Here is a 22,811-nt window from a genome sequence, read left to right on the forward strand (position 1 = left end):
CACGTTAATAAACAACCAAGCTGTTTCTGGAGCAGTGGGCCAATACGTCCTCCAACTAAACAGAGAATGCAAAGGGCAGAAGAGAACTGAAAGGTCAGCTTTAATATAACATGCTTATTGCTTAGTGGGATTTTCAGGTGGGCTAAATCAGTAGTGTATACACACACACACACACACACACACACACATACACCACTAATTCCTTACAAGATACTGGCCTAAAAGGAACGTTCAGAGTTCAGCAAAAACTCAATCTACAGCATTTGTGACCTAATGTTAACTGCAACAAAACTGCATTATCACTTGTTGCACATACTATTTTCTTTTTTCAAAAATTTAAAAAATAATAGTAACCTAGGTTATGGTGAGGTACAATTGAAATGAATGAGGTCAGGCGTGTATGTATGTATATTAATGATGGATTAAAATGTATAAAAATTATAGATTAAGTTAAAATTATTGTTGTCAGCTGAGTTGAATTGAACCTGGACTATTGCTTTAAGGAATTTAAGAAGCAGTGTTTAATTACTTCAAAACATTGCATATCGGCATACAGAGGCTTTATTTCCATAAAACAGTGTGAAATACGGTAAAAAAGGCACAGATGATCTAGACCAGGGGTGGGGAACGTTAATCCTGGAGGGCCACTCTCCTGCAGAGTTTAGCTCCAACCCTAAAAACCCTGGGAAAAAAAAAACCTAACTGCATCCTGAAGACCTTGATTAGCTGGTTCAGGTGTGTTTGATTAGGGTTGGAGCTAAACTCTGCAGGGACACCGGCCCTCCAGGATCAACGTTCCCCACCCCGATCTAGACAAACCTTATGCTACACAAACAGCAGCTTTACCTAAAAGGTTTAATGGCACAGTATTGCGGTAAACATGTAAAATAAAATTTTTTGTCTTTCCACAGTTCACCTTTTCCATCATTCTTGTCTTGCACAACAAAACAGGAAGTGGGTGTTTGGCAAAGAAAGTGGGAGAGGCAGGTTAAGGCAGGTTGCTCGGTAACCCCATCCCAAACGGTGTTTCACACCATGGTGGTAAGCTTGTCTATGAGGTCATCGATGGTGTAGACAATGAGCTTGATGTCATCTTTTTCAGCCATGCGGTGCTGGCCGTGGCGCCGCAGAATGATGTCCACATCGGGGCTCAGCACACGCTCGGCCACTTGCATGGAGATGTGCCAAGGCACGTCCTCGTCTTTCAGGCCGTGAATGAGACGTACGGGGCAGGTGATAGGGATGGGGCTCTGTAGAATGCAGTGGTTCTCAGCTTCACGCAGGAAGTCCATACTCACAGTGTACATGCCCTCCTCGTTACTTTTCGTGGGGATTGTCCATACACCCTTGTCCTCACACTCTTTTCTCACCTGAATAACAAATGTGAACTGATTTTTGAATATCAATACCCCCACACGTGAAACACATTAATCAGCAAGATGGTTTTGATCAGTGAACCATGTCAGACTTCAGTTGCATCTCACCTCTATAGGAAGTGTCTTGAAGGCTGTTACGAAATGATCTGCTGCTGTGGAAATGCCCACCAAGGCTTTTGTCTTCTCTGGGCGAGCGATAGCAGACAAAAGCATCAGCCAGCCGCCCATACTGGAGCCCACGAGAATCTAGGAGACAAAGTACTACAGTACTTACAGTCAAAGCCAGTGTTCCATGCTATATTTAAAAGTATTAGTGACCTCTAGTGGTCATTCTTTAATATGAATAGGAATTAAAAGGATAATTTACCCAGAAATGAAAATTCACTCATTTACTCAGGTTGTTGCAAACCTGAATTTCTTTCTTTTACTGAACGTAAAAAGATATTCTGAAGAATGTGGGTAACCAAACAGTTTCTGGTCCCCATTGACTTTAATAGTATTTTCCATAATATGGAAGTCAATCGGGACCAGCTACTGTTTTGTTACACACATTTTTCAAAATATCTTTTATGTTCAGCAGAAAAAAGTAACTCAGAGGCTTGGACTGACATAAGGGTGATTAAATAATGAAATAAATTTATTTTGGGGTGAACTATCCCTTTAAGGGAAAACACTGAACATGATTATGAAAAAAAGAGAAATAATATATGTATTTCAGTTAATAGAAGTCCTTTTTATATATATAAAAAAAAGTGTTCTAAAACATTTCACAAACTGGTCCTAATTATTGACTCAGGTCTATCAGCATCTGTGCTGTGTAGATGTAACCATGAAAGCATTGTAAAGTCTTTCTAGTGTTACCTGGGGACCTTCAGCGAGTTCATCTAACATGAATAGGATGTCTTTTTTCCATGTTCCAATGGTGCCTTCTGAAAATACACCCTCAGAAGCTCCATGACCAGAGTAATCAAACCTGTAAATCCACATAAATTGACCTGAGTTTTGTGTGAACTTTAACCTAGAAGATTTCAACACACACTGGTGGGACATTATTTGAAGAACAAACACACAAAAAACTGGGCTGAGCAGTTTAAGCTCTTAAATTATTATTATATATATATATATATATATATATATATATATATATATATATATATATATATATATATAAAGATTAAACTACGCATGATTCAAATTATTGTCGTCAGCATATAAAGTGATTTAAAAAATCTGAACAAGGAAAATACCCCTATTTTTTTTTTTTTTTTTCCACAGTTCAACAAATTGAAGTTAAACCTTATGATCATGTTCATGATCCAAAGTGACTACTGAGCTTCAAAGAAAGACAATCTGACCATCTGTACAAAAGGTCACATGATCAGTGTCACAAATTTGCAGAGTTGATTAGTGGCCTTGAAATATTACAGAATCTTCAATCATTTTGACATCATAACACTTCGTTAACATTTTTTAAAATTCCAGTTACTTTTTTCATTGAGTCTCAGATATCTGGACTCCACTTCATGTATTTGTGAATGAATAACAGACACAAACCTTAGGTAGGCATGACCTAATGACCTGCAGAACTCTTCCAGGGCCTCTGCCTTCTGTCCGCTCATGTTAGATCCATATCCAGGCAGGAACATGACACCAGGACTCTTTCCCTTCACTCTCCGATAGGCCAGCTTTGGATGATCTGGCCGTGATATGTACTGTACTGTAGATTTCTGTCGAACTCCTGCAAATAAACACAACCGTATGTCAACAGGGCTTTAGGGTTTATTGTTCTGCATTTCTTACACTAGTATTCAAAAGACTATGGTCATTACGATTTTTTAAAACTTATTTTACCAGTAACAACAGAAATATTATTATAAGTTTAAAATAAACGTTTTCTACTTTAATATATATTTAAAAGTACTATTTCATTTTTTTTTTAAATTCAGAAATCATTCTAATATGCGAATTTGCTGATTTTAATTTTAAGTGATTTTAATGCGTACGAATAAAAGGTGGTCTTCGGAAAATCTTAGGGCTCGTGGTTGACTCTAAAGTTCTTAACAACATGTGTCAACTCGTTTCCTAACATACCTGCGATGAATGACTTTTACTGTTTTAAAGGTTTAAAAGAGCACTTCTAGCACTCTTTCCACTGTTTTTAGAGATAACGTGCAGTGTTATGCATTGAATCCCACTCCCCTAGAGCGTCTTGCCACACCCCCTTCATTTGCCTAGCTTTTAACAAGCGGAGCTTCCTTGTTTGTTATCTAAATGCAGCTTATTATAAGTCTACTTGTACTGACCCTCGAGGATCTTCGACCTGACGGTGCTGACAGCTCCATTGCCCGAGTTCTGCAAAAGTCCCCTCCAACAATGCCTCAACACCGCCACTGCCATGCTGTCTCACCACTCTCCGCTGAAATAACGCGAGAGTACATGTCTTGCCATGTTATCAATCACATTAAAACTCCTCATAGCGCAACTTCTACGCGTTGTCAAGTTTATAGCAAATTGCCAATACTAAATCGCTTCACTTTTTATTTTGCATCAACGTTGCATAACACTGAGCTATACTACTCACAAAGATTTGAAAGATTATGATAGTTTAAGCAACAGCAAAATCTGTAAGATAAGAATTGCATCTCTTGACTGAAAGAGTAAGGTCAGTGCATATCTATCCAATTTCTGACCAAAGACTTTTTCAGTTGCTTGTTTTTCTGAATAAGCATTTTAAAACTCAAAAATAATTTATAGTCAATGAAATATCTAAAAGCTTTTTTTTTTTTTTTTACAGTCTATGGTGCAAACAGGAATATAGTTGCTAGAAATGTCCATACCTTCTTAAGATTTTATTAATTTTCATGGCTTTTCCAGGCCTGGAAATCACAATTAAATGGGGTCGGTGTAGAACTACAATATTATGAGCTGATTGAAAATGAAGGGAAAAAAATGGAATATAAACAAAGAATTGTGTGGATGGCTGTTTTACTGTGTCACACATTGTAGTACTATAGTCACAGTGTTTTTAACATTTATATCTCACATTTTAAACAACATGCTTCAGAACATGCATGCGTGAAAACTCACACGTCTACAGAAAAGGAAGAAATCTTTTTAATTAATACCCATACCGAAAATAAAGGCACATATTTATAATTGTTAGGTGATGATAAATCTGACCGTGTGTCTAGAGTGTTGAGGAACAGGTTGTGAATGAGAGTCCTCTCCTCAGCTGCAGGGGCCACTTTCACAAGAGTTGTGCTCAGCTCTCCACGCCTCGTCTTGTTAACTGATCAATATAAATTTGGCAGTAAAAGCTTTTTTTAAATGAAAAACACAAAACAAACACAAACAAACAAAAAAATTCAGGTAATCTACCCTTGCATAAATCTTCTTGATTTAAAACGTTACTCCACCCCAAAATGTAAATTTTGTAATTAAAGGTGCAGTATGGAGATCTCGGAAAATGCTAACTTTAGCCTTATAGCACTAAAAGCGAACGTCCCACCCTCCCAGCAATCGCCGTCCAAAAGCCACACCCCCTGAACGTGCATACGCTCAAAGAGCAGAATACCAGAGACAACATTAAATTGCAACAATAGGCTACATCAACGGTTCCCAGTTACAGTCCTCGCACCCTCCCCACTCTGCATATTTCATATGTATATCTTATCATGTCCGACAGTTGTTCTGTTTGACAGTAAGTCATAAGTGCCCTGCGAAGTGGACATCACCAGATATTTCGCCATGAAAGCGTATGTTCCATACAAAGGGCATTAAAGTGTGCAAGACGTGAATTTAAATTGTATTTATTTACAGAGGTATATTATGTCACACTTCTCACTTCTCTAGTAAGTTTCGTCTGTGTGTGAAGACGCTGCGCAGCGCAAATCCGTGAGTGAATGTTCCGAAGTGAAATAAACTTCAACGGATTTCCCCTTCTCAGGGAGTAGGGAGCAATGAACACTGTGTAGGGAGCATGTCAATCGGAACACAGTTCGTGCACGTAGCTCTCTTCTAACGAGCTGGTTATCTGAATCGGGTGTATGCAGAGCGGGGGGCGTGAGGATTGGAATTGGGAACCGATGGGCTACATCATGTGTCATTCACCAGAGAGAAAACTTTATAGCACAGTTTGTAAAAGTACTACAATACCAGGAAGGAAGATCGGGTTGTTGATGTGTGCCTGCCATTCTCGCTCTGTCTGCGCTAACAGGGTGCGCAGAGGTATGCAAATACATACGTTGACAGGCAGGTAGGAAAGCCAATTAAAACGCTTGGGCCGAGCATTTTGATTGGACGAACATTTCTTGGTCCAAACCTTCCACAGAATATATAAATACAGATAAATACATTTAGACCACTTAACTTAATGATTGTTATCAGGATATGAAGTGACTTTCAACCGGAATAACAAAAAATGTTTCTGAAGACAATCACCTATGGCACCTTTAATTACTTACCCCCATGTTGTTCCAAACGAATTTATTCAACAATTTGTAGCGCCATTTTGGAGAATATCCGTTGGACGCAAAGTACGTATGCTCTTCTGTGTCAGCCGCCCCGCACGTTATAACGTTACGGTTGAACCACTGATGGCAGATGGACTATTATATAACTATAAAGCCTAACTATATAACTTAAATTATCTATATTATTAAAATCTACATTAGCCTACCTCCTAAACAGTCCAAGTCCTCCAAAATCCGACCAAACCTGTGAAGAAAACAGAAAAATGGAAAACAGAATGACACTGTTTTTCCCCCTTAACAATATAATACAATACAAGCTAACAGCGATTACTAACCAAGCTGTGCAGAATAATGGTTAAGCACCTGACACTGTTGTGAGAGTTAAGATATTTCTCTCTCAAGGCAGGCTGGGAACCCAGAAGAAGATGCGCCTCTATCATACTGTCCTTCATTCTTTTTGGATGCAGTTGACTCCGAGCAAGATACTGGTTTAGTGATGCACGCTCGGCCAGCACTTGCTGATGATTGCTGTATATTGGTGAGAAAATACATCATGAGATGTCAGAGACTTTTCACTTCAGAGACTTCAAATAGATTTGCATAATGTTTGATGATTGTAATATGTTACATCAGGAACATACTGCCAGTTGGTAGATGCGCCCACTATTTCTCTCAGCCTGTTGCGAACTGTGAAAAAAAAAAAAAGACCAATGTATTTTAATAGGAGACATCACACATTCAAGTGGTTAGCCTGTCAGTTTTGGTATTAGGAACACAGACCGTTAAGCTTTAGACAAAAGAGTTTGACAATGTAAGGTCAATTTATGGCAACTTCATTACTAACTTCATTACTTTGTTGTAAAACAGGAAGCAAAAGGCAGGAATCAAAACAGGACTGCTTCAGCAAAGACAAGGTATAAGGTTTTTAAAGGGAAAGGCATTTCAAAAATGAAAAACATCAGATGTATTAAAGGCTACATGCATATAACAACAAGGAGAGCAGACACATGCAGACAGAAAGAGAATAAAAAAATGAAAAACTTTCAAGAGCTCAATATGCATTCAGAATTAATAAAAGAAAAAAAATAGACAGGGTAATTTCATTTTCTTCCGGTTTACCATTGCATACAATTAAAAAATTGGTTAGATCTCATTTTAAAACATCCCATCCAGTTGGATAACATTTAAATTAATTGACATAATAAAACTATTACATTATCAAGTTGACACTCTGAATCCTTTAAACCTTTTTATTTCCATTCTATGATGTTTTTGCCATTGAGAAAATATTTTAAAACATGCAAGTGCCTGAGCTCAACCAACATATTTTTAAAAGCCTGCTATATATTTTTTATGAAATATATTTAAAAGGCACTGCATAACAGGAATGACAAGTCTATTCCAGCAGTTACCTTCAGCCATATCAGGAACCTGCAGGTAAAGGACACTGCAGACTTCAGGACCCTAACCAAAATGAATGAGCTGAAAAGAAAATAGAGTCACGACGAGAGAGCCTGCTAAAAGTGAACAATGCATTAACAAGTAAATAGGAACATTTTGGCAGATAAAATGAGGAGCGTCTCGCTTCAGATCCAGGGGGCGTGGTTGGATCCAGATCCAACTCCTCCCACCTTACATTTACCTAAACCTACCCATCTCCACCCCCTGATTCCTAAACCCACCCCATCTCCACCCCTAAACCTACCAATCCTCACCCCTTATATGTGGATACAACCACGCCCCCTGGATCTTGTGGACTGTAGCGAGGCCTGCTTGGATAAAATTGAACACGTGTCTTCCCGATTAAATGCGAGTCTGAAGATACCGATGTTCTCACCGTGGGCACAACATCTTTTTATTCTTCTCTCAGAAAAAAAGAACAGCAGGGGCTTTCTTCAGCAACAGATCTGAACTTGCAGATAATTGTGTTTCTCCGCGCACCGTACTAATGGTTATAAATAACGCACTTTTAACGAACAACAAACACACGGCCAGTTTCTAGTTACCTTTATCGTTTAGAAAGTTTACCAAGTGATTATTGAGTAATAGAGGCGAAACCTAACCTGTTGGCATAAAATTACACATGATCTAGTCTAGATTGTTATGTGGCCTCTCAATAAATTAGAATGTCATGGAAAAGTTCATTTATTTCAGTAATTCAACTCAAATTGTGAAACTCGTGTATTAAATAAATTTACAGACTGAAGTAGTTTAAGTCTTTGGTTCTTTTAATTGTGATGATTTAGGCTCACATTTAACAAAAACCCACCAATTCACTATCTCAACAAATTAGAATACTTCATAAGACCAATAAAAAAACATTTTTAGTGAATTGTTGGCCTTCTGGAAAGTATGTTCATTTACTGTATATGTACTCAGTGCTTGGTAGGGGCTCCTTTTGCTTCAATTCATCGTGGCATGGAGGTGATTAGTTTGTGGCACTGCTCAGGTGTAATGGAAGCCCAGGTTGCTTTGATAGCGGCCTTCAGGTCATCTGCATTGTTGGGTCTGGTGTCACTCATCTTCCTCTTGACAATACAGGTTCAGGTCAGGCGAGTTTGCTGGCCAATCAAGCACAGTAACACCATGGTCATTGAACCAGCTTTTGGTACCTTTGGCAGTGTAGGCAGGTGCCAAGTCCTGCTGGAAAATGAAATCAGCATCTCCATAAAGTTTGTCAGCAGAAGGAAGCATGACGTGCTCTAAAATTTCCTGGTAGATGGCTGCGTTAACTGTGGACTTCAGAAAACACAGTGGACCAAAACCAGCAGATGACATGGCAGCCCAAATCATCACTGACTGTGGAAACTTCACACTGGACTTCAAGCAACATGGATTCTGTGCCTCTCCACTCTTCCTCCAGACTCTGGGACCTTGATTTCCAAATGAAATGCAAAATTTACTTTCATCTGAAAAGAGGACTTTGGACCACCGAGCAACAGTCCAGTTCTTTTTCTTCACAGCCCAGGTAAGACGCTTCTGACGTCGTCTCTGGTTCAGAAGTGGCTTGGTAGCCCTTTTCCTGAAGACGTCTGAGCGTGGTGACTCTTGATGCACTGACTCCAGCTTCAGTCATTCCTTGTGAAGCTCTCCCAAGTGTTTGAATCAGCTTTGCTTGACAGTATTCTCAAGCTTGCGGTCTTCCCTGTTGCTTGTGTACCTTTTCCTACACAAATTCTTCCTTCCAGTCAACTTTGCATTTAATATGCTTTGATACAGCACTCTGTAAATGTACATGCAATGAATCTAAAATATACGAAAGTTTCACTTTTTGAAATAACTTAAATTAACTTTTTCCAAGACATTCTAATTTATTGAGATACACCTGTATGAACTTGCAGTCTCGACCGGTCTCAACATGTCATAGTGGCTATTTATCACACTTGCAATTTCGCTATTGGTCACTGTCAGTACAGCATAGCTCACTAACCATTTCCTCAGTAAAATGTTTTTAAGCAAATAAAATAGTACAAAATGTGTAAATGGTACACTCACATGAGATAAAGACTCCAGTCATAAGTAGCCTAATACAATTTTATTTTATTGTACATGGAGCAGGTCGCCTCTCTGTGTTTAGATCACATGACCAAACAAATACTATTGGACACTTTCGCTCATAGAAAAAAAGAAAAGAGAATACACCTCTGAAATGTGGATTATACATAAGGCAAATGTTAGTCCATTAATAAAGATGTAAATAAGCATATTTAAGGTTCTGTATTAATAAGAAACAAACAAGACTACTCAAACACAAAATAATTTAAAAAATAAATGATGCTAAATATAATTTGTGAACAAAAACATTCAAAAGGCATGCATTTGTTTGCCATTTTTGGATCATTCTGGTAGTGTGTACATGAAAGGCATCATATTAATCTCCCTGAACTTCCACTCATATGCAATTTTTTACATTAACCTCCTACAGTGTCCATTTTAGGACCATACTAAACTTCTTTGTTTGTTACATTTAAAATAATAAAAATGCAAAAATGGATGTTTCTATACAAGCCAATTTGTCAGCATTCTAAAACATACACAGATTTAACAGCAAAACCTGATTCTTATCCATACTGTGCTCTTCAGACCAAATGTGTCTGGTAACGTTTTGGAGTGTTTTTGTGAGGTAGTGCCCTCATAATTTGATCTCCAGTTTAGGATCTCCTTGTTTTCTTTTGAGGAGATCAAGAAAGGAAGACAGGACTTATTCTCAGAATTTGGGCATATACTGAACATACTTTTCCAGGATACCATTTGTTCATGAATCGCTTTGGCTGCATTCAAATCAATAACAGTACAAAACAGGTTAATTCCGCCAGTACAACCAAAATCAGTTGGTTTATAAATGACACTGTAGTGCAAACAAAACATGGTTGTGTTATAAGTCTTAATGACTAAAAAGGTTCAATATTGCCACAATTGAGTAAAACCATTTCACAAAATGCTCCTCTCCCACTGGAAGTTTAAAATTATGAAAAAAATAATTTGTGAAAATAAAATGAACGGAACTAAAAGTTGAATCCACACATACACACTCATGTAACCACAGCGGTGACCATCATCGCAGCTCTGGCAGGAATCTCATCCTATCAGCACATCCCAGATGCTCAACCTTGGCTCCTCATGGTCTCATCAAAGTGCCTCTTTCCATCCAGGTAAAGCATAGACTCTGCAAATGAGAATTTTAAGTTACAGGTAATATCATTAAAATATAATGCAACAATATTTGTAAAAATCTGTACTCTGACCTCCATAGCTCTGTGGTATAACAGCTGGGATATCCTTCTCAACACGAAAAGTAAAGTGAAACACGTTTGTGGTGCTGTGTTGCTGGGTCAATGGGTCAAGCACCTCTGTGTGAACCCTGACCTGGATGTGCATCCCTTCCGTGTAACAAACCTGACAGAACAGTATTATCAATCTTATTCTGAAGGACAAAAAATGGCTACAAATTAGTGCATTTGATATTTAACAATTTATAAACCTGTGAGGACAGCAATAGCAAAGAGCCAATTTCTACTGGCTTTCGAAATAAGATGTCATCTACAGCCACCAGCGTTGGTCTGCATCCACTGAAATATACAAATACAGCCATGTCATGAAATGAAAGACTTTTTTAGAGTAAATATTCAGTAGATAAAAAAAGGGAAATCTCTTACCCAAATGCACAGGCATTCGCCCAACCAAGCTCATAGGCTTTTCTCATCAAAAAACCACCAAATATGCGGTTAAAGATATTTCTTTCCTAGATAATGCAAAGAATAAAGAAAGTCCAGGTACATAAAAACATCACGGTTATGTACTAACTGACATTGTCCGTTTCATTGATTAAGTATTGCAAAAAAACTTACTTGTGGATGGCAAATTTCAAGCCCTTTCATTTTGGCATCTTCCATCCACACCGAGTTGGGCGATAAAATACGACTCCGAAAGCTGACAGTTCTATTGGGAGAAGGTAAATATTGCTAAAAAAACAAAAGGGCAAAAAATAAAAGGCACAGATTTATAGCTGTGTTTTGATGATAAATCTGACCGTGTGTCTAGAGTGTTGAGGAACAGGTTGTGAACGAGAGTCCTCTCCTCAGCTGTAGGGGCCACTTTCAGAAGAGACGCTGTGCTTAGCTCCACACGCCTCGTCTTGTTAACTGATCAATATAGAGAGCATCAGTCTTGCTCTAAAATGTTTCATACTGAAGTGGCAATTGTGATTACAAACAAACAAAAGTGCTACTCACTCTCTCCTTGCTGAAAAATGGCCTCTTCCTCTGGACCCTCTAGTTTTAGTGGGTTAATAAAAGCTGCCCTGGATAAACAGTACATAACCCATGCATTAAATTTACAGACACAATACAGCAATCATAAATATGTTGATCATACCAACATGTTTAATGTTACCTTTTGTTTTGAGGATCTCGAGCCACCATTACAAAAGTAGCATCTAATACATCAGTGTATGCCCCATCATGATACTGTGGAAATGGTTCATTTGAGTTCAATGCCACTTTTATGTGCAACTTTTAATACATGTTTTATAAACAGACTTCAGGAATACCTGAGACATGTGCATTTTAGCTTCTATTGAGGTTTTGCCAACCCACGTCACATGACCTGTGAACTTAATGTCACAGTCAGGGTAGATGATGTTTTTTCTCATATCTTTGAAACAAAACAGAAATTAATTAATTTAACAACAACGACAAATAAATGTCTACTACTTCAAGAAGCAATACCGATCTTGTCCACTAGGGCGGTGACAATAGACAGTGGAGATCTTTTCAGCTCCTTATTCCATGTGTGAGAGTAACAGATGAGCACTAAAGAGACAAGAATGAGACGGTATGTGATAAGAAAGAGCGAGTTATGATCAGCAAATACTGCTGCGATTACCTACATCTCCTTTTTGAAAAAATAAAGGTTCTTTATTGGCATCCATGATCAAATGAAGAAACTTTAACATCCACGAAACGCTTCCAGAGCACAAAAGGTTCTTAATCATTGAAAGTTTCTTTAGATTATTAAAATGTTCATCACTCTAAGAAAAATGGTTATTTTAAGAAAAGTTCACTGAGGAACATAAATGGTTCTTCTATGGGATCACTGTGAAAACCCCCTTTTGGAACCTATATTTTTAAGATGCATTTATTACCTGCTAAACTGTCCAAGTCCTCCAAAATCCTTCCAAACCTGTTGAGAAAAAGGTATTTAAGCAAAAGAAAATGTACGCAGATCAGAATGAATATTCAAAAATATTGGCAACCAGGAAATAATGCAGTAGGTAGGAGGTGGTGGTCTTTTAGCACCTGACACTGTTGTGATAGTTGAGGTATTTCTCTCTCAAGGCAGGCTGGGTACCCAGAGGAAGATGCGCCTCAATTGCACTGTCCTTCATTGTCTTTGCAGGAAGTTCATCTTGACTCTGAGCAAGATACTGGCTTAGTGATGCACGTTCAGCTAATGCTTGCTGATGATCTCTGTACAACAAAATGGAGAAAATACAACATTTTATACAAAGTAGTGACATAAGGACTATCATTCTGCAAAACGAATAACATATGTAAATACAGTAACATACTTCCAGTTGGTTGATGCTCCGACTATCTCCCTCAGCCTGTTGCGAACTGGGAAAATAAGGAGGAACAAAACAGAGCTTGAATGATGTACTGAGATATCACATACTGTATGCACTAAAGAATAGTGTTGGAAAGGAAAGCGTAGCAGCATCTGTATCATCCCATAATGTAATATGGAGACATGGACAAAACTAGTCAGAAGAAACAATGTATTAGAAAGGAACCAAGACTAGTCTGCATGAACAGGCTGCTCACAGGGTGAAGGTGTTTGAAGGAAAAAAACAGCTGTCAAAGTACAAAGAACTACATGCACATGTACCATGAGATAACAGCAGGACAGTGTTTATTAAGCCACATGCAGAAAGAGACTGTCTGAGAATATCAAAGAGAGTAAATGTTCTTTCATTTTACCATTGTTCACAAGTAAAAATGTGTTTCCTGTGGGGACATAAAAATGAGTCAGGACCAGGAACACACACTAATGTAATGAGGTAAATTATTATAATGCTTACAGTGTGTGCACTAAATTATTTATTTTGCACCAAGATCTAGCCAGACATTACTAATGAAATTTCTGTCAGTGATGCACTGATATATCACAATACAATACTACACTAAAACGTGAATGCAACATAAGATGTAGGCAGAGTAAATACATGTTTGTCACACTTTAATGTTTCAAATCAAACAAATTTAAATATTAATCAAAGATAACACAAGTAAACACAACATGCAGTTTTTAAATGAAGGGTTTTTTTATGAAGGGAAAACAAAATCCAAAACCCACATGGCCCTGTGTGAAAAAGTGTTTAGCAAATCAGCAAATCCACCTCTGAATGGCTGAAGAAAAACAAAATGAAGACTTTGGAGTGGCCTAGTCAAAGTCCTGACCTGAATCCTATTGAGATGCTGTGGCATGACCTTAAAAAGGCGGTTCATGCTCAAACCCTCCAATGTGGCTGAATTACAACAATTCTGCCAAGATGAGTGGGCCAAAATTCCTCCACAGCGCTGTAACAGACTCATTGCAAGTTATCGCAAACGCTTGATTGCAGTTGTTGCTGCCAAGGGTGGCCCAACCAGCTATTAGGTTTAGGGGGCAAGCACTTTTTCACACAGGGCCATGTGGGTTTGGATTTTGTTTTCCCTTCATAATAAAAAACTTCATTCAAAAACTGCATGTTGTGTTTACTTGTGTTATCTTTGATTAATATTTAAATTAGTTTGATGATCTGAAACATTAAAGTGTGACAAACATGCAAAAAAATAATAATAATCAGGAAGGGGGCCAACACTTTTTCACACCACTGTATATATAAGAATAAAGACATACTACATAATAAAAGATTCAACTCAAGTTGCATTTTACATGCAATTTTTTAAAATTAAATAATTACCCTCAGCCATATCTGGTGCTTTCCCTTGTCGGCACATTTGACCCGTGGAAAACCCTCTGCACATTAGGGACGACGCAGACTTCAGGACCCTTTACAGAAAGCAAAGACATGTGAAGAGAGAGCCGACTTGAAAACATTAATACACAGAACTGCTAATAGTAAAATCCCAAAAGCATTAAACCTTTAACTAAAAGACCAGGTCTGCAATCCTTCATGCATGACTCACAAATGATGTGTTTACACTAAACGCGTGACGCATGATAGCATTTTAAAACTCACCGCGGAGAAAACATCTTCCTTGTTCTTGGCTCACCACTTTATTGTATAACAACAATGATTTCGTGAGACACTCCACAGCTCGCTTCTCGCATATATTGAATCTTTTTGACAGTGATTCTCACTTCCTGAAACGTAGGCGCGGCTAGTCTACCGTACTAACCGTTTTAAAAGCGCATAAAAAAGACCGTAAAAACTTCTACCGTAATTACGGCCGTCGTGCTCTTATAGTTTTCAATGTTGAACGAGACATTAAAAAGCTAAAATGTTGTCTTAAAACAACATTTTACGTGGATTTACACATCTTCTACATTATTCTGAAAGAAACGTCCTTCAAACGAACACATTTTCAGTAGAAAATACATACATTCCTATAGTGTTTTGGTCCCACTGATATATATGCACCAGCATGAGCGAATAATAACGGTGCGCCATGACGTAGATCGAATGCACGATTGCTATTGGCCCGCAATCGGAAAAAAAACGTGATTATGGTAACCAAACCCCTCCCCCACCGGCAAATATATGCCCGAGTTGATAAACAAAGGACATTTACTAAAGCCAGGTGAACACCGCGGGGTCAGTTGCTGCATGCGAGTCCCATCCAGGAGAAGCCCAGACTTGACAGCGGAGGGTAATATTCTGGGAAGCGAATGAAGAAACACCTTTTGCTTCTCTTCACATATAGAGGACTAGTGAGAAAAGGGAAAAAGAGTAAAAGAAGGAAATGGCCAATTTTAATTTGCGTAAAGCGGAGCCAAAAGACGTGTCTGACATACTGCGACTCATAAAGGTAGATTTCACACTGGTTTAATTGCATGTGTATATTCGAAGAACATTATTTAGGGTAGCAAAATATGCTGTCGAACTTTTTTAAAAGTTTATATACATGCTTAAAATAAAAGCACCTATTATGATTTTTATATTAATGTTATATTATTTTTAAAAGTTTCATGACATTGATGGAGTATCTAAATATAACCTTCATGGAAACAAGCCCCAGGCCCACCGTCTAAAGAACTGGACGTTCAAGTTAAACAGCACTTTTTGTTTGTTTTTGTTCTAAAGGAACTGGCTAAGTATGAAGAAATGGAAGACCAAGTTATATTAACTGAGAAAGGTGAGATCACTGTGAAATCAAATGTGAAATCTGATCAATAGTTGGCCTGGAGTGACAAAAGTTGTGTTTAGATCTGCTCGAGGACGGATTCGGAGACCACCCGTTTTATCACTGTATGGTCGCAGACGTGCCAGCCGAGCATCAGAAAGTCGAGGGTAAAACATCATATTTCAGTGAACTTCAAACTGCTATATTGACTATTTATAGATAGACCAGTATGTGATGTTGAAAGTTTTACCTCGTGTTTTAAAAAAAATCAACATTCATACACAGCACTTTCATGCACAAGCATGTTTAAGTAATGCAATTGTGTAAGACACCTGTGTTCACTTACAGGTTATTCTGTGATTGGATTTGCCATGTACTACTTCACCTATGACCATTGGATTGGCAAGCTGCTGTACCTTGAAGATTTCTATGTAATGAAAGAGTACAGAGGTGGGGGTTTGCTATTAAGGTATCTCTTGTGAAACCATAGCTGTGTCTCATTTAGAAGGATGCATAAGGAAGTGTCCTCAAACTAGAATTAAAAACGAGACCGTTGATTTGCCAACACATTTAGAGCATCGTTGTGCTCTCACACTATTTAAATGAAGGAAAATTATTTCTAAATTTGGAAAGTAATAATAAAAAAAAAAATGCTTTTACTTGTTTTATTTTGCTCAGTGTTTGAGGAGCTGCAGCTTACATACAACATACATCTGTTAGAGAAAAAAAGGAGGATATTAAGAACAAAGTTTATCCGCTTTTACTGGAGGTACTTTAAGTTAAGTTGAAAACACCACCGCTTTCCTGTGAAAGAGTGTCCTACTCGCTTTTCTGAAATGAGAGACAGCTCATGTGTTTCCTAAATTCCCTTGACCAATTTCATGCTTCACAGGTTTTGGAATTGGGTCTGAAATCCTGAAAACCCTCAGTGATGTAAGTCATATTGTTTACATTTGTTGCACATACAGTTTCCATCATTAAAGACAAATGGACACAAAACTAGTACAAGCAAATAGTTTCAAACTCAGACCACAGAAATGTTTTCTGTCTTTAAATGATTATATACACATATCTAGACGCAACCATAAACAGTTCGGTTTCCACCTGCAGACAGCAGTGAAGAATCGGTGCAGCAGCATGCATTTCATCGTGGCTGAGTCCAACAAGGCATCCATCGACTTTTACAAGCGACGCGGGGCCTCCGACCTCTCGCTGCAGGAGGGATGGCGACTTTTCAGGATCGATAAGGAGAATCTCCTGAAAATGTCTGCCGAAGAGTGAGCTGGCCCGAGTTCCAGTGCTCAAGGAGGGACTAGGGATGGTTCACAACCATTTCTCAGTTTAAATAATAATATGATCCTTACATAAAATACTTTTAAATACTCTGTTGGTATTAATCATATTAATACACAGCAATTTACTCTGAAGTTACAGTAGTGCTTCTATTCATCCTTAAACTACATAATATGATTGCAATATATGTCAGATTATTTTATCAATAGTCTTTTATTTGCACCCAATTTAATGCATTAAAAATCTAAAAAAGGAAAAAAACGTGATGTGTTGTATTTGAATATATGCACAAGTTAACACCTTCAGGACTTCCTCCCAGTCATAGAGGTCAAAGGGTAAAAACACAGACTACTGTCTGCACTGTATAGTGAATGAACATAGAATGGATTGTATAACTGTCCTGGAGAATACTGTACTTTGCAGAATATCCCTTTGTTGTTTATGTCCAGACTAGGTTCACGTTACATGGGGCAGACTCTTATCGAAGTGCTTTGTGAAATTGTAAGTATGTGAAGATTATAACACTTATGCAAGTGTATAATGACACAGGAAACTTCCCGGGAATGCAACAAAAATTCTGGCAATACAATAGGAGCCATCAGTAAGACCTAAAAATGTCTGGAAATTTCACACTGCAAGTCAGGTATGTAGCTCTTTTTTTCAGGTTGGTCCAAATGCTTATAGCTGTAGTGTACATTTTGTACAAAAGTACATTAATATAATGCAAAGGAAACAAATAGTCACACATACAGTTCTAGCAAACACAATAATATATAGCAAATACCAAACTGATCAGTGCATTGATAAGAGAACAGAATCCAGGTGCAAAGCAGGAACTCCTCATAAAACGTACTGCTTTGTCTCAACTTGATTTTTGGCTGTCTGTTTTTTGTCTCTTCTCAACCTGGAAAGAAAAAGGTTAACGGTTACAGAGAAGCAAAGGAGTCTACAAATTCTAGAATGATCGTAATGTCAAATATATGTGCCATCCAAATCACCGCACAGTCTTGACTTAGGACTCCTTACATTATTAAGCACAACGCAACTGTTTTCAACACTGATCTTAATAAGAAATTTCAGATTTGCCATCACATGAATAAATTAATTCTTTGAATATATTAAAATAGAAAAGTTATTTTAAATGACTTCATAATATTACTGTTTTACTGAATTTTTAATGAGATGAACGCAGCTTTGATAAGCATAAGATTCTTTTTGATAAGCATAAGATTAGTTAAAAAACATTGAACAATCTTACCGATCACAAACTTTTGAACAGTAGTTTATGTTTTGGTTTCATTGAAGACATTTGGATGAATCTGCTCAAGACATTAGCAGTGTATGAACTCTGTCTTGGAAGAGGAAAACAACTAGTACAACACTGTGCCAAGTATCAGATTTCTCCTCACTTTTTCCTTGGAAGATGATTTCCGTCTCAGCAGCTCCTCCAGAACAACTCGCCCCTCTGAACCCCAGGAAAATATGTAGTGTTTTGAGGTCTATTAAAGAAAAAACTATTAATGTTGAAAAAACAGTCAATTCAGATTATCCATAATCAGTGAACCAATGTCTGATATTTTAATTTTGTAAAATCTGTGTGAAACATTAAAACATGCTCATTAGTCTTCATATAATTGTCCATGCTTTCCTGTGAGGCAGGGAGTAGTCTATTATTCACTTTATTTGACTGAGCTTATCCATGGAAAAATTCTCAAAATCTCCCTCCGCTTTCTAGTTTAGCATTTATGGATGGCCACACAGGAGAAAAGAGGAAGGAACACTGACTATCTGAATACACAATTCACAGACAGCATTTCCTCCAGACAAGCGCTGTTAAAATCCCAGGAGGACACAAGGAAAGTAGTTGATGTTACATTATTCAAAACCTCAGTTACTGCTGTCTGTACTGGATGGCCTGCTGAGAAACAACAACAGACTCTGTCCATCTGAACAGAAGGAACTATAAACTTGCCCTGGCAACAGTGGCGGCATGCTGTGGGTAGAACATGGAAGTGCTCAGAGCCATCATCCCAGCGGGGAACATCAGCCTCTTGACTCTGCTGCCTGTCAGACACAACAGAGAAAATAAAAACGGTTCTTAATAATAACACAAAACAAATGTTAGAGGTCAAAGGCCTTATGATCAAAATTGAATCAAGAGTAATGGAGTAAGAATCATACCTTTTGCTAAATAAAGTCCAAGAATTCCAGAGAATCCTGTAACACCCACACTGGAGAAGAACTCAGATGGAGGGTCATTCAAAAACGCATGCATATCTGAAAAGAAATGCAATGCCATTTCGTATAACCATGGAAATGTTTATAGAAAAACTGTAAATAAATAAAAATAAACAATACAGAAGTAGATTATGAAAAAGATTAAAATACATAAAAAAACTGCAATGTAAATAAATGAATACAATAAAACAAAAAGAAAAATATAAATTGAAATAATAGAAATGTTATTAAAATAAACAATTATAAAATACATAAGACAACAGTATTATACTGACTATAAAAAATGATAAACTTAACTAAATAATATTTATTCCTGACATTATAAATTGGATCTTTATTCATAAAAAAAATCTATTGCTGCATTCAAATTTAATAATGGAGGCCTTATGAGTATGATCATATTTGGGGGGTCTGTGGCATCAAATATCGAAAACCCCTTGTATTAATGAGTTTGTGTCCATACCTTTTACAATACATTGAGTGGTATTCACACCAGGCTCAACTGTCCTGTAGTAAGACTATGACTGAAAGAGAGAAACATTAAGGTATAGGAGATGTTACTGATTAAGTATCACAGTCATAATTACGAGCATAATTGTGAAGTTGCTAGAAATTAACAACATAACTTGCCTGTACTTTCTCCATGGCAAAATGTTTCTTTTCCTGTAAGAGTAAAATAATTATAAAGAAATAATGAAAACTATAAACTAAACATTATGAAAATGTATCATGTCTAAAAAAATATGGAGAAGATATTTATGTATTACATATATCATCTTATGTTAAGTACACTGCATTAACTAAATTCTGCATCTCTACAGCTCAAGCTTTCTTTTTGAATCACTTCACACTGTCAGTACAACAGCATACCTGACACCATGAAACATAAGGCTCCACTGTTTTCCTCAGAGATGCTACACCCTGCTCAACATGACCGACCTCGGGCGCCTCGTACCTCAGCTGGGACTCAGGTGTGTCATAGAGTGAAAGCTGAAAAATAAAGAGCTGTTGTAAAAACCCTTCACCATCATGCCAGTAACCTCCTCGTTCTACCTCTTACCATCCCAAAACACAGTGCAGAGGAAGTACCTCATCCGTCATCAGGGTGGTGTTATTTGCACCACCCTGATGTGCAGCAAAAACAGTGGCAGACATCAGGCCAAGGGCTCCGGGCACTGCAATGGGCAGCACCACCTCAACAAGGAAGGGCAGAGAACACAAACATGAAACAAGTCATAATAACCTTAGAAACAAAGCAAATGATGTATTCATATATTATGTACAAGTACTGTAAAACTGAAATTACCAAACAAGAGCAAAAACAAACAGCAAGGCATGTGAGCTGCACTAAACCACCAGTTCACACATGAGATTCAAGATGAGGCACATGACTCAGAAGAGAATGTTCTAGAATTCACGAGAAATATATTAGCCTATAGAATCATGCGGCAAAATAAAAATTATTTATGAAATTCATACATTTTTATTTATAGTTTAAATATAAAAATACAAATACACTATTAGGTTCATAGCTCCAGTTAGCTTAGCTAACTTACATCACTGCTGCTCTAAACGCTTTACCGAATAATCTCAGCTTTCTTATTATGCATAATTATCTAAATGAATTGCAAACAAAAATTCAACCGTAGCTCCATAATTTAAATTCATGTAATGAAATAAAGCATTTTTACCTTCGCTATTTTCCCGAGATTTGACATTTTTTCTTGAGAACAGTGCTCTGCTACGGCAACTGTGTGAGGACAAACTTCTCAGAGATAATTCGTTTTTGTTTTTGTAAAGAATAATATGATTCTGAATATAGTCACATTCTCTTAGTCGTTGTTCTAAGTACTATTACCGGCTCCGTAGGCTATTAAAAATTAGATGTTACTTTTTCATATGTTTTATATCCATTTGTAATGACATTACAAAAATTCATAATTTTGTTACTGTAAAACTAAAACTATTAAACATCGTTTTCGGTTATTTAAATTAAGCTGATCTAAAACACTAGATGAAAAACTTAGAAAATTAAAAATGTTGCCTATTATTAAGTATTAAAATTCCTACCATTTTAAAATCACCATTACCAAAACTAAAGCTGAAATAAAAATAAAGGCAAAATAGAAATATTTAAATGACAAAAGAACAACAAAATTACTAAAACTAACAAAACAATTATAAAATAAAATCGAATTCTAAATATTAAATCCTAAAATAACACTGGAACAATGCAGCTCACATTTACTGGAATTATATGCCTTTTAATTTTTATAACACAACAAAATTTGATTCATTTTATTTCAAAATGTTACTTATTTATTAGAAGAATTTATTAAAGAAGACATTTTGTCTGATGGTTAAAGATAAATAACCTTAAAATCATTTTTACTAATTGGAAAAGGGACTTCTAGAACATCTTAATCTACATAAATGATTACAAATAGCCCATACATTCATGCCCTGAGTGATGTTTATATACAAAACTTAGAGTACAAAGTCATTTAATTCATAATTAAATGTTTCCTTGTGTGTTTAATGGGGAAAAAATCAACAGACCATCTTAAAAAGCAAAAAGAACGCCAACAAATAACTTCTTAATAAGTAACTGGTGGTGTTACAATCTCAACATCTTTTGGAGTGAGTGAAGAATGAAGAACAATTCCAAACTTTTCTCTCAACATCTCTGTGATTTCTTCATCTGAAAGATGTCTTGTGGTTTTTGTATCTTGCTGTTCATCCACTGAGACAAACTGGATACAATCAGTCTGTGGCCCATGATTGTGATTCTTCCAGTGGGCAGTAGAGTGAACAGAGACTAGCAGAACTCTGATGGTAATCACACATGGCTCTGAAATCATCTCTTTCACGTGGCTCCAGGGTGCATTTATACTGTTCCGTCCAACATTCTTCTCCAACCCCTGCCACTTCCATGAAAATTAAGTTTCCCTGAGATCTGAAGCGATACGCTCCGTGGCTCTGAACTTGAGGACTGTCTTTGTGTCTTTCTCAAGAGAGAGAGGGAGCTGGAACCCGGAGCCGAGCCCTACATCATAGAGCTATCTGTGTCCATCCAGCTTCCCCGTCGTGATGAAGTGGTCAAACGGAGGTCCGTAAGCACCGGTGATCCGATTCCTGACCTGACCGGAGAGAATAGTCACGTCGAAGCCCATCTGAGATAGAAGCCATGAGAAAAGCCCATTAACACATCTACCTGGAGCAAACAGCATGCACCTTTAGACGACCTTTATGCAAGCTTTCACTTTGCATAGGCTCTTAACGTGGACTGTACTTTCTCGGAAGTCCAAGTAGGTTATTGTGCTCATGAAAGTTCATAAGGACAGGAAACTTTCTCATCAACCCTTCCTTAACTGTTTGCTATGTTTCTAGTAGACGATAAAAATAGCCTATTGCAAATATACGAAACTAAACAAAGTTGGTTTTGAACAAATTTAGATGTGAACGGAAGATACCTGTTTAAGTGTTGCCAGATATCACAAGAGAAAGCAACTCAAACAACCAAAACAATCAAAATAAGCGATTGTTTTAGAAATATTAGATAATGAAACATTAATTAATCGAGG

General features: G+C 37.3%; 4 protein-coding genes and 1 pseudogene across 10 annotated transcripts; 1 reads left to right on the forward strand and 4 right to left on the reverse strand.

The window, feature by feature from the left end:
* Nucleotides 1-500: 500 nt before the first annotated feature.
* Nucleotides 501-3,804, reverse strand: LOC306863646 (palmitoyl-protein thioesterase ABHD10, mitochondrial-like). The gene is made up of 5 exons (XM_079407139.1): nucleotides 3,680-3,804; nucleotides 2,931-3,114; nucleotides 2,238-2,349; nucleotides 1,485-1,622; nucleotides 501-1,370 (listed from the first exon to the last, which is right to left on the reverse strand). Exons 1-5 carry the CDS (start codon nucleotides 3,771-3,773, stop codon nucleotides 1,029-1,031), a joined length of 870 nt encoding a protein of 289 aa, XP_079263265.1. The 5' UTR covers nucleotides 3,774-3,804; the 3' UTR covers nucleotides 501-1,028.
* Nucleotides 3,805-9,362: 5,558 nt separating this feature from the next.
* On the reverse strand, nucleotides 9,363-15,023 carry LOC306863244 (acyl-coenzyme A thioesterase 9, mitochondrial-like). 2 transcript variants are annotated; one of them, XM_079406489.1, is made up of 16 exons: nucleotides 14,592-15,023; nucleotides 14,313-14,401; nucleotides 13,327-13,353; nucleotides 12,918-12,963; nucleotides 12,646-12,816; nucleotides 12,492-12,529; nucleotides 12,076-12,159; nucleotides 11,898-12,001; nucleotides 11,741-11,814; nucleotides 11,581-11,648; nucleotides 11,379-11,490; nucleotides 11,197-11,287; nucleotides 11,005-11,090; nucleotides 10,830-10,917; nucleotides 10,594-10,744; nucleotides 9,363-10,514 (listed from the first exon to the last, which is right to left on the reverse strand). In XM_079406489.1, the coding sequence occupies exons 1-16, from the start codon at nucleotides 14,603-14,605 to the stop codon at nucleotides 10,453-10,455; spliced, it is 1,305 nt and encodes a 434-aa protein (XP_079262615.1). In that variant the 5' UTR covers nucleotides 14,606-15,023; the 3' UTR covers nucleotides 9,363-10,452. The 2 variants fall into 2 exon arrangements, with proteins under 2 accessions (XP_079262615.1, XP_079262616.1); XM_079406490.1 differs by lacking the exon at nucleotides 13,327-13,353 and having other exon boundaries at nucleotides 9,366-10,514.
* An 81-nt stretch (nucleotides 15,024-15,104) lies between these two features.
* On the forward strand, nucleotides 15,105-17,235 carry LOC306862972 (diamine acetyltransferase 1-like). 2 transcript variants are annotated; one of them, XM_079406098.1, is made up of 7 exons: nucleotides 15,105-15,381; nucleotides 15,657-15,708; nucleotides 15,780-15,863; nucleotides 16,045-16,146; nucleotides 16,375-16,465; nucleotides 16,589-16,629; nucleotides 16,807-17,235. In XM_079406098.1, exons 1-6 carry the CDS (start codon nucleotides 15,316-15,318, stop codon nucleotides 16,605-16,607), a joined length of 414 nt encoding a protein of 137 aa, XP_079262224.1. In that variant the 5' UTR covers nucleotides 15,105-15,315; the 3' UTR covers nucleotides 16,608-16,629; nucleotides 16,807-17,235. The 2 variants fall into 2 exon arrangements, with proteins under 2 accessions (XP_079262224.1, XP_079262223.1); XM_079406097.1 differs by lacking the exon at nucleotides 16,375-16,465.
* On the reverse strand, nucleotides 16,369-21,004 carry LOC306862971 (MICOS complex subunit MIC26-like). 4 transcript variants are annotated; one of them, XM_079406094.1, is made up of 10 exons: nucleotides 20,919-21,004; nucleotides 20,534-20,634; nucleotides 20,317-20,421; nucleotides 20,098-20,217; nucleotides 19,858-19,890; nucleotides 19,691-19,745; nucleotides 19,171-19,266; nucleotides 18,962-19,053; nucleotides 18,399-18,488; nucleotides 16,369-17,893 (listed from the first exon to the last, which is right to left on the reverse strand). In XM_079406094.1, the coding sequence occupies exons 3-10, from the start codon at nucleotides 20,380-20,382 to the stop codon at nucleotides 17,852-17,854; spliced, it is 594 nt and encodes a 197-aa protein (XP_079262220.1). In that variant the 5' UTR covers nucleotides 20,383-20,421; nucleotides 20,534-20,634; nucleotides 20,919-21,004; the 3' UTR covers nucleotides 16,369-17,851. The 4 variants fall into 4 exon arrangements, with proteins under 4 accessions (XP_079262220.1, XP_079262222.1, XP_079262219.1 ...); XM_079406096.1 differs by having other exon boundaries at nucleotides 20,288-20,421; nucleotides 20,919-20,983; XM_079406093.1 differs by lacking the exon at nucleotides 20,534-20,634.
* An 820-nt stretch (nucleotides 21,005-21,824) lies between these two features.
* Nucleotides 21,825-22,457, reverse strand: LOC306863300 (arylamine N-acetyltransferase 2-like; annotated as a pseudogene). Its single transcript has one exon. The product of its transcript is annotated as an arylamine N-acetyltransferase 2-like (transcript).
* Between the last annotated feature and the right edge of the window lie 354 nt (nucleotides 22,458-22,811).

The sequence above is a fragment of the Barbus barbus genome (genome assembly GCF_936440315.1).
Source record: "Barbus barbus genome assembly, chromosome: 44".
In the NCBI taxonomy this organism is placed as follows: domain Eukaryota; kingdom Metazoa; phylum Chordata; class Actinopteri; order Cypriniformes; family Cyprinidae; genus Barbus; species Barbus barbus.